Source organism: Dermochelys coriacea, chromosome 8, assembly GCF_009764565.3.
Source record: "Dermochelys coriacea isolate rDerCor1 chromosome 8, rDerCor1.pri.v4, whole genome shotgun sequence".
NCBI lineage: Eukaryota > Metazoa > Chordata > Testudines > Dermochelyidae > Dermochelys > Dermochelys coriacea.
The window spans coordinates 43774511-43791187 of NC_050075.1; the positions used below are offsets into that span (position 1 = coordinate 43774511).

Consider the following 16677-nt stretch of genomic DNA (forward strand, 5'->3'; position numbering starts at 1 on the left):
TGCCCATTCTCCCCATGCAAGCCCCAGCCCACAGCTGTGATCAAGAACTCTCCTCTATGAGGCCTGCCCAGACAGCCCTACCTGTTGCTCCTCATTTCTATTCCACAGTGTTATCACAGCCGGGATCTCCTCGCCCTCGAGCGTAGGTAGGTGTGCCTGGGAGTTGCCTTCTCCAGCGCTCCAGGCTCAGAGTGGAGTGAAAGACACTCCCGTTTGGGTGACCAGGTGTCCCTATTTTATAGGGACAGTCCCGATTTTGGGACTTTTTCTTATATAGGCTCCTATTACCCCCCCACCCCATCCTGATTTTTCACATTTGCTGGCTGGTCACCCTAACTCCTGTGTCACCCATAATCACTCGCTTCCGGCTCCTGGCTGGGTGGGATGGGCCAGTTACCAGAGAGCATCTTTCAGTTCAGAGCCCTTGCGGCCAGTGGCCTGTTCTGTCTGCTCCCACGCCACCTGCATTGGGTGGGGGGACACAGAGCTTTACACCTCCTCCCCGCCTTGCAGGAGCCACAGCCACCCCAGCATTTGTCTTGACAAAAGAGGCAGAGCGTTTCCATGGTGCTCAGACCTGAAGACCCAGTAGGCTATGCGGCAGCTGTCGTGTGCCAGGTTTTGGGACCCCCTTCCCCAGTGCCTGCTGCCCTGCACCACCAGGAAGAGACAGTGTTTCCCCATGGATGCTCCCCCTGTCTAGGGTGACCATACGTCCTGTTTTAACTCCTGTCCTGGCCATCCCAACTTTTTTGACAAACGTGGGCATTTGTCCCATTTGCTCTTGCCAACTTGATAAAAAAAAAATATGGTGTCAAAAAGTGGGGTCTGGAGGAAAATGCGGGGTGGCAAGCAGCAATGCCAGCCCTGCGCAGGATCCAGGGAGACAGGGCTCAGGCGGGCAAGCAGGGCTTAAGTGAGCGGTGACGCCAGCCCAGCATGGGGAGGGGGGCTCAGGTGAGTGGTGCGGGCCAGCCTTATACAGGTGGAGGGACAGGCTCAGGTTAGCCCCACACAGTGTCCCATTTTCCCTTTGGGAAATACGGTCACCCTATCCCCATCTGCAGCCTGAGGAAGCAATGCCACACAGCAGCGGCCTTTGTGCACATGGGACTATGCTAGCTCTTTGCTGCCCGGGGAGCCTGGGAGGCACCTGGGCGCACCTCCCTTGTCCAAGGAATATTAACTATGGAGTTATTGCACCTTCCTCTATGGCATCTAGTGCTGGTCTCTGCCAGAGTCAGGAGCTTGGGTTGCGTTGATCTTGAGTCTGACCCAGTCTGGCCATTCCTATTGTTCCTATAGCCTGCCCCACCCCAGGTGAAGACTGGAGGGCACTGGGAAAAGGTTCCAGGCATGCCATCTCTGCCATTGCCTTGGGCTGAGGCTGCAGTTTGCCATTCGAGGAAGCAGCTAAAGCTGCCTCTTTCCATTGTTATTGTGACACTGGCTTTAGCAGAGACATTTGAGAAGGCTGCTTTCTGCTAAGCTCTGCCAGGTCCCCATCAGGGACTCCCCAGGCTTCCATATGCACTTCTGGACACAGACACAGCACACACTGTTCCCAGCAGCTCCCCCCCACACCAGTTTTCCAAGATGGGAACACAGGCCAAGAGGAACCACTTTCCGACACAGGCTCTGCTACTCAAGCAGCTGAGCATGGAAATCAGACAGATCTTAAAACTGCTACAAACAGGTAAAGTGTCCTGTGAATTCAGTCTTAATACAAAACAGAGTGCCATAAATCCGTCTCCAAGACATAGAACAGCTTGACATAGACCCACACGCCACTGTTCTCACATCTGCCTGCAGTAGTTGCCACTGCAACATAAGGACTGTAATGACAGCAGATGCTGAAGCACAGAAGAGGAAGCAATAATCACAGTACAGATCTGTTGGCCTGGATTCTGTTAGAAACACAAGGAAGAAGCCAATGAGCCAAATCCACTGAGACAGAAATGGGATTGTCAGCCGTCGGAGAGGGGTTCCCAGGCTGCGAGAAGGGAAAACTGAGCGGAAAGACACAAGCTTTGCAACAAACTACTGGCTCTTTACCCTAGTACAAGTTCACAGCAAGATAGAGATGGAAACCGGCACCATCCAAACTCAGAGACTTCTCTTAGATAGTTCTTCATTGCAGAACATCTCTGTGCTGTTTGGTTCCACAGGAACGAACAAATGGGACCAGCTGGGAAAGCATGCGAGCAGAGCAGTGGGAGAAAGGGTAATCCTGACAACGAACAGCTCCCAGTGGCGGAGTTCAGCATAGTCTCTGTTACCCAGAGATCCAGCTCCTCAAGGGCAGAAGGCTACAAGGGTAGTGTCTAGCACCAGCTATGTGCACTGCATGGTGAATTTTCAAAAGTGCCTCAGTGACTTGCAATGGGGCTCACGCTGCTAAGTCAGTTCTGAAGGTCCTCCCATATACCCGCATCTCCTGTGACAAGCAGGGGCAAGATCAAGCAAACCTTGCCTAAAAATGGGGAGGCAGCTTTGGGTCCATGAGCAGGAAGAGGACATAATGCAGCAGAAAAGGGTTGGCAGAACCACTGAGCCTCACATGGATTCCTTACCCTAATCAGCTGCTGCCCCCAAAGGAAACCACATAGCACATGCTAAAAGGGCACTAGGACTGCAGGAGCTTAAGAGAACACCAGGTTCATTTCCAGGGGGCTGACTGGGAGCAGACTGCTGCAAAGGCTGGTGTGTGATAAACTTTAGTGTGCTTTGTTTTAGCAAATCAGAGAGCAGAGTAAGCATTCAGCTATTTCCCTGGGCCACCTTTATTGCCCTGAACAGAGGAACAGATTTCTGAGAAGCTAACGGAGGCCAATCCTACTCCCACTGCAATCACTGGGAGTTTGGCTGTTTACTCTGTGGAAGCAGCACCAAAAGACATACCTAGGGCTGAGGATCTGGCCCAAGGGTCATTGCACAGATGGACAGTTTTCTATTCCAGTTGTCTTGTTAAATGTGTAACTTATTACTATTTAAATTGTTAAATACATACCAGAGATACACAGGAAGTGAAAGTGGCCCAGCCAATGCTACCATGACAACTTTTATTCTTTTAATTGCCTGCTTTTTGGCAATTTTAAAAAAAAGGGAAACTGATTTTAATTTCCCTTTTGTTTTTACTTTTTAAAAAAGACCCAAACAGAAATTGCCTCTGCTTAGTAGCTTCAGTTCAGATAGGATTGTCTATGCTCTTCGAATTTGTTTAGTTTTAAGTCCCACCCTCAATTTTAGGAAAGATGCCAAGCCTCAGGACAATGTGCGACGAGCTTCAACTCTTCATTGTTTAAGTTATCTGCAGGAGAAATACCTAGTGGTCAGGCTAACGGAGACCAGATTTCAGGGGTGCTGGAACAATTTGTATAGAGGGTTGCTGAGAGCCATTGAACCAAACTGTAAACCACTTTAAGCCAAGGACTGCAGCAGCACTCCCAGCACTCCTAGTTCCAGCCCCTATGCCAGATTGATCACTCTTTTACAGTAACTGCAGTGGCTGACTGAACTATGCTCCCGTTTCCCAACGGAGTTCTCCTTTCAGCTGAGATCAAGCGTGGGAAGGAGGGGAAAACGGGGGTTACAACAGAAATGGTTCTGTTCTGCAACTTTAACTGGCGTATTCACTACCGTATCAGCAGCATCAAGCTCCAGAAGCCTCACAACGGAGCCCACTTTTACCAGACATCCAGCCCAGTTTCCAGAACCAAGAGATTCAGAAAAGCAGTACAAAACCACCAAGCCTTCTGGGGAGTGCCGTCTCTGCAGCTACACAGCACAGGTTTACATGGAGGCTGTATGTCCTTAGAGGGGAGAATCTGCAGTGTGGCATATAGAAACACGTCTGCTCCTCTAGGGCCTCCAGTTGACCCCTCCCCATTATACGTCATGACCATGGGTAACCATCCACTCACAGCCCCATTTCCCCAACATCTCTATTCAGACCTTCATCCCCCAACAGCCAGCAGAACCCTATTCCATAAATTCCCCTGCTCACTGGTTCCTAAAGGGCTTCTGGAGTGGAGTCCAAGTGAGAGTTAAACAAGACCATCCTAGCACTGCGCAAGGTCGTTTCCCAAAGTTCAGCAGGGCCTTGGTTCTTATCTTTCTCCAAATATTTACATTTGAAAATTAATTCAGATTTTTTTTATCCATTAATAGCTGTATGAAGAATGCAAATTGGAAAGATCTGCATCTCCAACACCTGCACCCATCTCTGAGAGCTTGGGTAACCCACTCCTTTTCATTTCAACTGGGCGGGGACTCTGCAGACAGGGTTTTCTTTCTATTGCTTTATCATGGCTGGGTGGAGTGCTTTGGAAAGGCTGTGTTTGAACCTGTCTAGCTCAGAGCCAGCACTGCTTGTCTTGGATTTGCCCAGGGCATCTTCCCAAATGCTGATTTGAGTTTGGTGATTGTGCTATCTTCCATTCCTTCCCCAGCAGCTCTCTCACCTTGCACACATGGCAGAACTGGCAATATTTAGCCTAGTGAAAACGCTTGAGGTGATAACTCAGGTAGCACTAGGAGCACCCTGTGCAATGGGAAAGTAAAGGGCTACAAGAGCTCCCTGCTTTCCCAAACGTCTGAAGATCCAGGACCCTCTGAATTAGCAGAGCACAGTGAGGCCTTTACACTCAATGGCATTCCTCTGTCTGTTTGCAACACAATAACTTTTGAAAATCTCATCCAGGCTGTTCCAAAATTTCAGGGAATGTTTGAGGTACCAATGGCAGAATCCTACTGGTTTTGGTGAAAATCGTAAAACTGGAAGAGCCTGTTTTCCACCAACCTAACTTATGATTCTACAGGTTGAGATACAGGGGTGAGGCAGCGACCTCCAGGTCAGGGCACCAGAGAGCCATCACCGCCCGCAGCACTACACGGGCACTTTGTGGGCCTGGTTTGAGTGGAGATCAGGCTACTACAAGCCCCTCACTCCCTACCCCACCCCCCAAACCAGGCCTCCCAGCTGGGCAGTGCATCCACCTGGGAGGGAGAGGAGGTTGCTGAGTGTCCAGCTCTGCCTATGTAAGCAATGAAGCGTGCAACCCTCTAGTATATTATTACAGCCAGTTCTTGGCCCCTGAGATGAGACCCAGTTATTGAGGTAATAGCCCTACCCTGGCGGGCTTCCTAGCCATCCCAGCAGAAGCAACAGCATCTTGTGACTCTCCATCATCTCAACCTTGAGACCCACTCACATGCTGCTGGGATGTTTTCCCCGACCCAGGGTGGGGGCAAATGCATAACTGATGCTCTAATGTTGCTCTTACCTCAGCATGGCCCCCAGGGGTCAGGGTCTTGTTGCAGCGCTCACACTTCAAACAGAACTTGTGCCAGTCCTTGCCTAAAGAGGTCACTTTCTCAGCTGCATGAAAGACAAGAGAAAGAGCAGGGTGAGCCAGTTTGGCTGGAAAGAGAAGGCAAAAAGCAAACATCTGCAGAACAGGGCCCAGCAGTCTCACTCCAAGCTAGAGGGCCAGGATTAAGGTCTGTTGGAGTCTGCATCTAATGGCAATTACTGCTCTTCGCAAACATGACTAAACATACTAACTTTATCTGCAGCATGAATTAATCACCTTGCTTCTCTTCTCTCCTGTATTATGACCTATTAGGGAAGCCTGACCTATCAGGGAAAGTTAAAAGACAGGACTGGGGGTGGGGGGGAAATTCATTGTCTGACTTTCACTCCAAAAGACCCCACAGCTCTCTACCAACTAGACAGAGACACAGGAATCACTTGGCTCACTAACAAAATGCAGTTAAATTGCTCAGAGTGACAACTTCCCCATACTACAAGGTCAGGAAATGCAGAAGAATCCCCTGTTTGATGGAAAACTGCAAGGGCAAATTTAGGTCAGCAGAAGTTTTTTTTCTGCAAGTATAAATGGTGCTTTACAAAAAAACCACACAAAAACAAAAGCTCTGCAGGATGAAGTCTACACGCTAGGCAGACTGCAATTCCCTGGAGCTAGATTTTATCCGAGACTCTGGAGTTAACGGCTGATGCTTGTGAAAAGCACCATGGGATCATCAATAACCACAAACGGTCAAGACTTTGATTTTACGCTTCATCTGTCAGCCTGCCCTTCCTGCATCACAGCCCCCCAGCACCATGGTACGTCCTAGCAAAAGGAGCACCTCCTTACCGAATTGCTGACTCCTGATGCATTTCAGTGTAGGTCAGTGCTCCCACCACAAGACTGAGCAGCCCTGAGCTTATGAGCAAAGATGGGAATTTGCCCCTTTTCCTCCCATCAGCCCAATTCCCAGAAGGACATTCTCTCTGGTGAGAACCTTACATGCATAACTGATAGAGACCTGTGGACAGAGCCCTTTGAGACAGCTGGAGTGAGGAGAGCCTGAGGGCAATGCCAGAGGGCACTGCCTCACAAGTCAGGGGTGGGGCCAGTGTGTCTCCCCCCCCCCTCCACAGCACTGCGAGACTGCAGGGAGCTCAGGATCTTCTCATACAAAGGGTAGGTTTGGGGATAAGTCCCGATTGCCTGCTAGTCCCAGCGGATTTTTAAGAGGTCTTCAGAAATGCAGCTTCCTGGGAGCCTCCAATGGTTCCAGATTTTCAAGAGAGCTCAGCACCCCATGTTAAAATCGGGTGTCCCAGCAGGAGCTGCTGGGGGCAGAGCACTGCTGAAGGTCTGGCAATTCTGTAGTTGCTTAAACGGAGTTGGACTCTTTGGAAAAAAAATGGCCTCAGCTGTGGGAGGGGTCCCTTGAGAATCTGGGTGTTGGCGACTATTCCAACCATTTTATAATCTCACTGGCAGGAAGATACAGGCTAAATATCAGAGATGTTCCCTTTTTTTTGTTGCTTCTCTTTATACCTCTTTGTACCACCCTAAAGAACCCGCTGCTATTCAAATGTTTGTAGTCCGTTAGCACTTCTGCTCCAACTCAGCCCCTTTAGTCATCTCTTAGGCTTTGTCTACACTACACAGCTTTTAGCAACATGGCCATGTCACTAATAAGGGTATGTCTACACTGCAAAGTTGTCAACAAAACTTTTGTAATTTCACGGGCACCCCCCCACCCTCCCACGAAAGGCAAAAGTTTTGCCGACAAGTGGCAACATGAACGCGGTTTTGTTGGTAGGAGCACTCTCCTGATGACAAAACTAACAGCGCTTGGGAGGCTGGAAGTATTTTGTAGGCAAAAATGCCGACAAAGAGTGTTTACACACACTGGCTTTTAGCAACAAGGCTATGTCCAATACATCCCCAAAGGCCCTGGGTCATCAGCATTCTTGAAGAAGGAGCTCAGAAAGGAATACTGTCACCTAGGTGTGGTCACATCAGAGCCATATATAGTAAGGGACTATATTAACCCCACACTTTGGAAAGCATCTGTGTATTCAGCCTAAAAAAAAAAAAAAAAGTCACAGTTGATTGTGCAGTGCAGTCACATTACAAGTTCATTTCTCTGACCCTAGGTCGGTGTCTCTATCGCTGCTCTCCAGACTTCTCCCACCTACTATTAGCTTAACCGGGCCAAGTGAAATCTCATTTTGTGTTTCCCATCTAGTATCTCTCCTCTCCCTTTCAGCACACTAAACAAAGATGTTATGTGAGACCAGATCCAGAAGCAACACAGATCTTATCTAGGCTTTGCAAGGTCACCCTTTGCTGTGCCTTCCACAAAGATTAAACATTTCAAACTCGTTCCCCCCAGCCCTGCTGGCTAGAATGAGCAGAGCTTGCTAGAATTTTTCATTATGTGAAGCAAGGATGCCGCTGTGCCTCCGGGACTCATAAGGGGAAAGCCATGCAGAAGAGGTAGGTTCTGCATTTAGTTTGCATGTGGCAAGGGTGCTGGTCTCTTATGTTGAAAGGCAACACATTCAAGAGCCTGAGTCCAGGTTCTGGGAAAGTTCTGTGTCTCGTGGAAACGGGGCTCCTCTTGCTTGTTGACTACGTTCCCCCCCCCCCCAAAGGGAGCAAGCTGTTGTGCAAGGTCATCACTGCATGGAAGAGCTGGAATTCATACATCCCAAGGCCTGAAGGGACTGTTGTGATTGCCCAATCTGACCTCCTGTTCAATCCAGGCCAGAGACCTGCTCCCAAATAATTTCTAGAGCAGATCTTTTAGAAAAACATCCTGTCTTGATTTTAAAATTGCCATGATGGAGAAAATTATCCCAATGGTTCATTACCTTCACTGTTCAAATTTACAGCCTATTTCCAATCTGAATTTGTCTAGCTTCAACTTCCAGCCACTGGATCGTGCTAGACCTTTTCTCTGCTACACTGAAGAGCCCATTATTAAATATCTGTTCCCTATGTCAGTCCCCCCTTAACCTTCTCTTTGTTAAGATAAATAGACCAAGCTCCTTGAGTCTCTTGCTACAAGGCATGGTTTCTATCCCTTAACTCATTCCCGTTGTTCTTGTCTGAACAAACCCCCTCCAATTTATCAACATCCTTCTGAGGCCACTACTATGCCAGGCTTCGAAAGCCAGAGCAGCAACCTTGAACTGGACTCTGGTTTCAATGGGAAGCCCACGCAGCGATTGGTGATCACACCAATCCATGTTAGCGAGCAGCCATGTTGCTGCATTCTGGGCCACAGATAGCTTCCCCAGAGCCCAAGGCTCCATTCCCAGGTGTAACAGATGGCAGGAGCTGAGTCTTAAGTATGCGGTGTGCATCAGGCTGATGTTTAAAAGGACCAGGGTCATCCCCTGGCCAGGCACAGAAGGAAGGGGGTGTTTCTCACCACCGTGGTGATCTGTGTGTTCAGGCACAGGACAGAGCCAAGGAGCCCCCATGGCTGCAGACAGATCCAACAGGTGCTGTCTGTGGTAAGGTCCCTCCTCCTCCACCATCATCTCAAATGCATCAGGGCTTAGTCCCAACAGCTGCAATACCTCCTTTGCACTGCGCTGGGAATGTGCGCTGTCCAGGTATTCCTGGCACTGCGGCCCTGGTTCTGTGCTGGCTCTCCCTACAGCTCCAAGCATATTGGGCAGGAGGGGGAAAAAGGACTGAACCTTGGGACACCAGCCAGTGAGGGCCCAGGGGGCTGAAGAATAATTGCCCATAATGACTCTTGCTGTACCCTGCTCCAGACCTGCCTCCTGCCATCCCTACGCTGTATGTTGCTATTTAGCATTACCCCCAGCACTCTTGGGTAGCTAGCAGGCCATGTCACTGCACTCACACCTACTCTGAGAAAGGCCCCAGGTCCCAAATGCCTTCCCTAGAAGACCATCTTCTGCCCTCCCATCAGCCATTAGCCTTCTGAATTCACCGTGTTTGCCTGGGAGGTTTAGCGATCCGATTCCCCCTTGCCTTACACCAGGTTAACAGAACTGGAACCAGCGCATTATACCAGCACACAACTGGAGCAATGCAGTAGGCAGGCTGGCTGTGTGTGCCAGGCCCACTTCTCACTCGGGATTCTAGCATCCTCTTGCCGCTTAGATCTCTCCCCTGATGTTTGTCCACTTCCTTCAGCAGGATCCCAAACTAGATTTACCAGATAGAAACGGGTTAGGCCATGCTGCCTTTCTTTAGGACTGGTGTCTCATCGGCTTCCTTCAAACCCTTTGCTATCTCTTGGTACTCTCCTTAGCATGCGATGGATCATCGTCAGTGGCTCTGTAAACCCATAAATCTGTTCCCACAGCACTATAACCTTGGGCACACATCACCCACACCTGCAGACACATACACAACATTCTCCCACACCCTCCATCAGGGTTACTTCATGGAGGTTTTTATCAACAGCTACCAGCATATTGACAAAACCTTCCTTATTCCCTCTTTGCCCAGGCATCTGTGCTTTATATTGTTATTAAAAAGGAATCTAAATAAGCACAGTATCTCTGCTGTTTCTGAATCAGTTCCATCCCACTCCATCCTCCGTCTCTCTTTTCCGCCCAAGATATTTATATGAAAGTCCTTTTTGTTCTACCCCAAACCCCTTCTGGCAGCATTAATTCATTTTGCTACCCTTATCTTTTCTTTGCGTGCCTAACCAAGTATATTTGTTACACTGCCTCCCACCTCTTTCCCATTTCCTCTTCAGGGCTGGGATCTGTCTTTGTACTTCACACCCACTAATTCCCCATTTTTGTTTTTTCTCTCTCTCTCTCCTCAACACACACGGACGTGGGTGCACACACTCTGGGCACTGCACAAACAGCTGGAATACGGTAAAATTCAATTAAAGTTGCCATAAAATGAAGTCATAAAAAGCCAAATGAAATATTTAACAGGCAAATAAAGCAGCAGGATTGAAGTGCACTTCTACTCTAAATGCGACTGAAAATGGCATTATGGGTTTTTTTGTTTATTTATTCTCATTGGCTTCAATGTGGGGGGGGGAGGAATGTCAAATTTGTTTTGTTTACATGTTGTTATACTGGAACATGGGAAAAACCACACTGGAGATGGTGGGTGTAACAGCTGCCTTCCATTCAGACTAAATGAGGGAACAATTAAATGCCCCTTTTGTTTAGGGATAGCCAAAACAACAACAGGAGCCACCATCCAAAACACCAGGTGGCTTAGGGGTCTGAACTATGTGGGCGGAGGGGTTTCTCTGTGGGGTGAATGTAAATACCGGGATAGGGAACTGATTTTGATTCCAGCTGTGCATGTGGGAGAGAAGGGACTGGAACACCACAGAAGCACATAAAGGCGGCGCCCCAGACACAGTGAGACTAGAGAAGCCCTGGTAGCATGAGCCTAAGAAAAAGCTAAGAAAGGGTTTTGGGGCAAAGCGCTGGCTGGAAAGAAGCTTGGAACTGGAAGCAAAGAAACTATCTCCTGCTGTTTAATCCCTACTATGTTCAGGACTTTATGCAACTTCTTTGTAAACAAACAGAACTGCCTTCAAGAAATACCTGAATCCATCACCAATTTCTCCTCCTAATGGAAACAAACTGGTAGACTCTGAACTTTGGCGAATGCCTTGGGTCAAAAGGGGGCAAGACAAGGTTTTTTCTACCTGTCACGCCTGCACTATCTGGAATCTGAAAGACGAGCTGAGTACTTTCTGGTTCACTCAAAGCCCCTAGTAACAAGGACTTTGCAAACCACATTCTGCCCTCCATTACACTTGCACATCTTCATTGACTCCAGTGGAGCTGCACAGATGAAACATAAGAATTTGGCCCAGCAGATAGAACAGTGGTTCCCAGACTTTTCAGGATTGCATCCCCCTTACTCCTGTCCACGCCTCCCCCCAGAGCCAGCAACTCAGACGAGGCCTAGCATCCCAAGAGGCCCTGGCTACTGGTCCTCACAGAGACACAACCAGGCAGTGCAGTCTACAGGGCAGTAAGGCTCCCACAGGTCAGGCTTGCCCTGAGACTCTGGACTGGGGAGAGAGTCACCAATCCAATATGGATTGCACATGCACGCAGGGACTCCCTGGCTCTGCTGAGTGGGGGCTGTCCAGCTGCATCAGGCATTCCCCCTCGCCTCTCTGTTAGGAACCGGGCCATGGGCGGTCTCACCTCATGGTTAGGGCGGGAGGCTGGCACAGAAGTGACCAGACCTAGCAGCCAGACCCTGAATCAAGAGCCAAGTTACTAAGGGAAAGGAGTGAGCCAGAGCCGAGAGCCAGGAATCAGGAGCTGAGGGTCAGAGGGAACATCTACACTATAATAAAAATGCACAGCATCAAGTCTCAGAGTCCAGGTCAATTGACTCAGGCTCACAGGGCTAAAAACTGCAGTGTAGACATTTGGGTTCAGGTTTGGGTTGGAGGCTGGGTTCTGAACAGACATGCCAAACCCTTGGAAAAAAAATAATCACAGAAATTGGGCTTGGTTTTGGCTTAATTGGCTTGTGAGTTGCTTGTTGGCTAGGTTTCAGAGGGGTAGTCATGTTAGTCTGTATCAGTAAAAACAATAAGGAATCCTTGTGGCACCTTAGAGACTAACAAATTTATTTGGGCATAAGCTTTCATGGGCTATAACCCACTTCATCAGATGCATGGAGTGGAAAATACCGTGAGTAGGTATAAATATACAGCATATGAAAAGATGGGAGTTGCCTTACCAAGTGGGAGGGTCAGTGCTAACGAGGCCAATTCAATTAGGATGGATGTGGCCCATTCCCAACAGTTGACAAGAAGGTATGAGTATCAACAGAGGGAAAATTATTTTTTGTAGTGACTCAGCCACTCCCAGTCTTATTCAGGCCTAATCTGATGGTGTCAAATTAACTCCATTTCTGCAGTTTCTTGCTGAAGTCTCTTTTTGAAGTTTTTTTTGTTGAAGAATGGCCACTTTTAAGTCTGTTATTGAGTGTCCAGGGAGACAATTCTTGATGTCTCTATGCAAAAGAATAAATGTACACAAATCAGACATCAAGAATTGTAACATTCAAAAACCAGTAGGAGAGCACTTCAATCTCTCTGGACACTCAATAACAGACTTAAAAGTGGCCATTCTTCAACAAAAACACTTCAAAAGGAGATAAACAAGAAACTGCAGAAACTGTTTTTGCTTGTTGTCTAGTTTTTGGCTTGTGGCTTGATGGGCTTGTTGCAGATGGTTACTTTTTTTTCCTGTTTGATCGGCTCCCAGCAAGCAGGGGCAAGAAGGGGCAAGGGGGAAGAGAGAGTGAGGGGTGCACAACAGCCCCACAACAGTCCCAGACTGCACACCAGGGGAATCTAGTCACTTAGAGTGTTGGGATTCTTAAGGATTGGCTTGTTTTGGCCTTGTTTTGAAATGGGATTAGCTTGATTTTTGGCTTATTGTGAAAGTCAGGGTGCTTATTTACCACTTGAAAGTTGGCAACTGTGGTTCTGAGGCCCCATGTTCAGGGAGGGTTTCAGAGCCCAGGCTCCACCCTGAACCCAAATGTCCACAAAGCATTTAGCCCCGCAGCCCAACACCTATGAGCCCGAGTCAGCTGACTTGGGCCAGCCATGGCTATGCTGCAGGTCTTTTACTGCAGTGTGGACGTTCCCAGTGCTGTGGTTAGACACTAAATACCATGTCTAGGCAGAGAGATGAATCTGAGGGTCAGAACCCGAGTATCAGCCGGAGCAGGGGGTAGCAGCCGGGGGAGGAAACCAGGAGGAGAAGCCAGGAACAAGGAGTGAAGGCCAGGAGCAGGAAGCAGGATCAGAACACAGCTGTGGGCATGGACCACTATTGAGCGACCAGGGCCCCAGGATGGCTGCAAGGTTTAAGAATGGCTGAATACACGAGCAGACACAAATAAGGATGCCAGGTTCATTAGCTGAACCAGCTGAAGGCAATGAGCTGGGTCTGGGTTCAGATTTGGGCCCCTAACGCTTCCCGTCACCGCAAAAGCCCACTGCCCCGACCCATATAATCCAGGGCAGGGAGCCAGCCCCCACCCCAATGCAACATCAGCGAACCCAGGGAAATGACATGGAGCCATTCCCTGCTCCTGAGGAGCAGGCTACAAGGGTGCAGCACTACAGTGACACCCCACATCACAACCCTGCAGGCATTTGCTTCACAGCCCAGCGTGCAACAAGGGCCTGTGCTGAGCAGGGCTCAGAGCGTGCTCTCTCCCCAGCTCCCAGATGCCTCGGCAGATGGAGCCTGCGGTGCCTGTAGACAACCGAAGCTACGTCACAAATAAACCATTCTTAGCCTTAAATAGCTTCATTTCTCTCCAAGCACTTTCCAAAGGCAAGCATGGCTCCTAAACACCTGCTTCCCTCTGCCCTGGGTCACAGCTGTAGGCACTTTGCCACCCCACAGGCAGGCACACAGAGCCTGCCTGGCATTACCGGGCCCCCCACAGACCTCCTGGCAGGGGAAATGGAGTATGAAAGCTGTAAGCTGAGCCTGGTGTCAGAGCACAAACGGTGCGATCAGCATTGTCATGGCGGAGAGAAGGTCAGGCTAACCCCTGGATTGAATTTCAGCAGCGTCAATCAGGAACTCTCCTCTCCCCACTGCTCTGAGCATCAACAATAGCCATCACCCTCTTACAGCAATGAACTGCAGCAGGAAATGGCCAGAGACTACAACAAAGAGGCTGTCTCCATTAAAGCCCTGCCACAGGCCAAGTGCGTTTCCACCCCCACGCCCAAGACTCTCTGTGAGCCTGGCAGCATTGGACGGCTGCTTTTTAATATTTCAGGCTGGTTGTTCACAAGGCGGAGCAGGCATGGCTCAGCTACTGAGCATGACCACACTGTAACCAGATCCTTAGGGAAGGAATCTGGACTGTGAAGGGTCTCCAAGCCCATGCACACAAAGACGGTGGGCTAACACCACAGAGGTGGGATGCTTGGCACCCTCTAACACAAGAAGGCCTGGGACCCAGGGGCATGAACACTTTGTCTCGCTCTGCAACGACCCGAGGGTCCAGCGGGAGCCACATCCAGAACACCTCATCACCAGGCAATTCTCCATGAAGCCAGGCCTGGCGGTGGGAGGTGAAGCGGAAAACATGGGGGGTGGAAGGAGAGGAGAGCTTTAGAGCTCAGAAAAAAAAACCCTCCCCCCAACACCACACAAATAGCAAAACCCGGAAGAAAATCTCCTGAGATCATAACCTGCCATAAACTCAGGCTGCTCAAGGGCTAAGAACTCCTCCTCAGCACCAGGGAGTGGAAGAGACTCCGACAGGACCTCGCAACCCCTGTTAAGGGGGTCACTGGGGAGAAGGAGACCTGCTAAGATGTCATCCCCCTCAAGTTAAAGGGGTAACTCTGACATCAGTGAGACCGTACACCTCAACATGATGGGGGTAAGGCATTCCACCCAACCCAGATCCCTCCATTGGAGACCGAAGCTCTCATCCAGACATCCTGCTGCGCCACAGTGCAGTCAAGCCCAGCTGAGCTCTCTGATTCCATGTGGCAGATGTTTGCAGACAGTTATCCTGCTCTGAACAATGGGCCCACGCTCCCCAAGGGAGCGCAAACAAGCCACCGCTTAGCCAGGCTGTCAGCCAGTGGATTAGCAAGGGAGTATTCCAGGCTGCACTGTTTACTCCCAGCAGAGGAAATAGCTTGGGAGACACCCAACCTACTTCCAGGGCACTGACATCCCATGTGTGTTCAAAGTCCTATAAATCACCACTCAGAGAGAGAAAAAAACAAGAGTTCCAATTTCCTGCCGCTTCACCGTATCTGCTCTATAAATACACAATTGCTGTCCCCTTCCAGGGTACGGCCTCAGGCACAGCACAGAGTTGAGACTGCAGCCCATTCACCATGACCCTCCTGGGACCAAGCAACATGCTGAGATTTCAGCCAGCTCAATATTTGCAGCAAGTCTCTTCAAGGATGGTTTTGGGCAAATCAGATCCCAAATCCAGCCAGTCCTCTGCGGGGACAGCGACAGTGCAGGCTTTGCATAAGTTAATCAAGGATTGGATGTGCAGTGAGATACCCATCCACCCAACACAATGTACACTCATCCACATCCACTGCTGCTGCCGCCAGGGGCTCCTCTACAGCTGTATGCCTGAAACGATGGGGCTAGTCTGCCACGCTGTCCGCTTTGGTCCTTTTGCTATTGCACCATGGCACATGTGCTCCGTTCTGCCTCCCTTCCTCAGATTCCAGGCCAAGGAGCTCAGCCTGCAGCAAGGCCCCTGGTTCCCTTGCAGTGTTACATACATGGAAAACAGCACCAGAGAGACTTATGGCCATTAGAAGTGAGGAAATCAGTAAGGCATCAAGTATGTTACTACAGCAGAGAAATAGAAAGGTATTAGGTTTGAGAAATAGCAGGCCATTTGTCATTTAAACTCTGCATCATAATGTGACCTCCCGTGGGGCAGACTTAAGGTTACACAGGAACATGAAATTGGTATTTCCTGACTCAAGCACTTCACTCTACGTCCTCACAATCCCCCCAACATAGTTCTTTGTATGGGACCTTCCATTGCAGGGCAGATACGCACTACTCTGAAACAGATCCTCAGTCAACTTAGCCCTCCTTTAGCCTCTCTGTGCATCGGTCCCCTGTACAGTGAGTCCCCTTGGACAGCTGCCGAGAGCACCTGCTTTCACACCTGGGAGGGCAGGCACCCTGCCCAACACCCTCTCCACTTGTGAGCTTGTTCCTTGTTACTTACAGTGAGATTGTTATCTGAGAGTCAGCTCAGCAAGCCCCAGGGTCCTGGCTCCTATGACATGCACTTGGCTGTGGATCACCTTGGCCAGGGCACAAAGCGAGGATGGAACTGGATCAACAGCAATGCTCCCATCACAGGGGATGGGGGGGAATGATCCCAAAGCTCTTGAAAGCCATGGCTGCATGGGTCACATGCCAGCCCAATGCTGCAACAGACACATGGCATTGGAGACGATGCAGGAGGGAGATCAAGGGCCTGCAGTGCAGAGGAGTTAGCAAGAAGCAGCTCCGTCAGAGACCCTCTTTATGCCAATCGGGGTCAGTACCAACCAGAGCACATACTGAAGTCCCCAGCATGCTGTTCATTACACTGACATGCTGTCCTTGGAAGAGTTACTTTGCAATCAGGACAGAGAAAGGAGGGGCAGCCTTATAAAGATACAGCATTGCTACCCAGCTGTACCCTGGTCCACTGGATTCTTCTGCGTTCCATCTGCATTTCCTGACGATCCAACAGGACTTCACTCACTCCCGTTCACACACAGCAACCATCTCCTCCCCTCTATCGGCAAGAGCAGAGATGTGCTGGAGCGAGTGCTCGCGTTACCAAGACTTCA

At 49.7% G+C, this 16677-nt stretch overlaps 1 protein-coding gene across 2 annotated transcripts in view; it reads right to left on the minus strand.

Moving 5' to 3' along the window:
• LOC119859875 (cysteine-rich protein 2) overlaps window positions 1-16677 on the minus strand; it is a 59464-nt gene that overhangs the window by 14276 nt on the left and 28511 nt on the right. The window contains exons 3-4 of one of the 2 annotated variants that reach the window (XM_043520250.1): window positions 14764-14768; window positions 5286-5380 (exon numbers count right to left, since the gene is read on the minus strand). Coding sequence is in view for 1 of the 2 variants with exons in the window: in XM_038412679.2 (XP_038268607.1) it covers window positions 5286-5380 (95 nt within the window). In the remaining variant the exon portion in view is untranslated. The remainder of the gene's footprint in view (window positions 1-5285; window positions 5381-14763; window positions 14769-16677) is intronic. The other variant, XM_038412679.2, reaches the window with a different exon arrangement.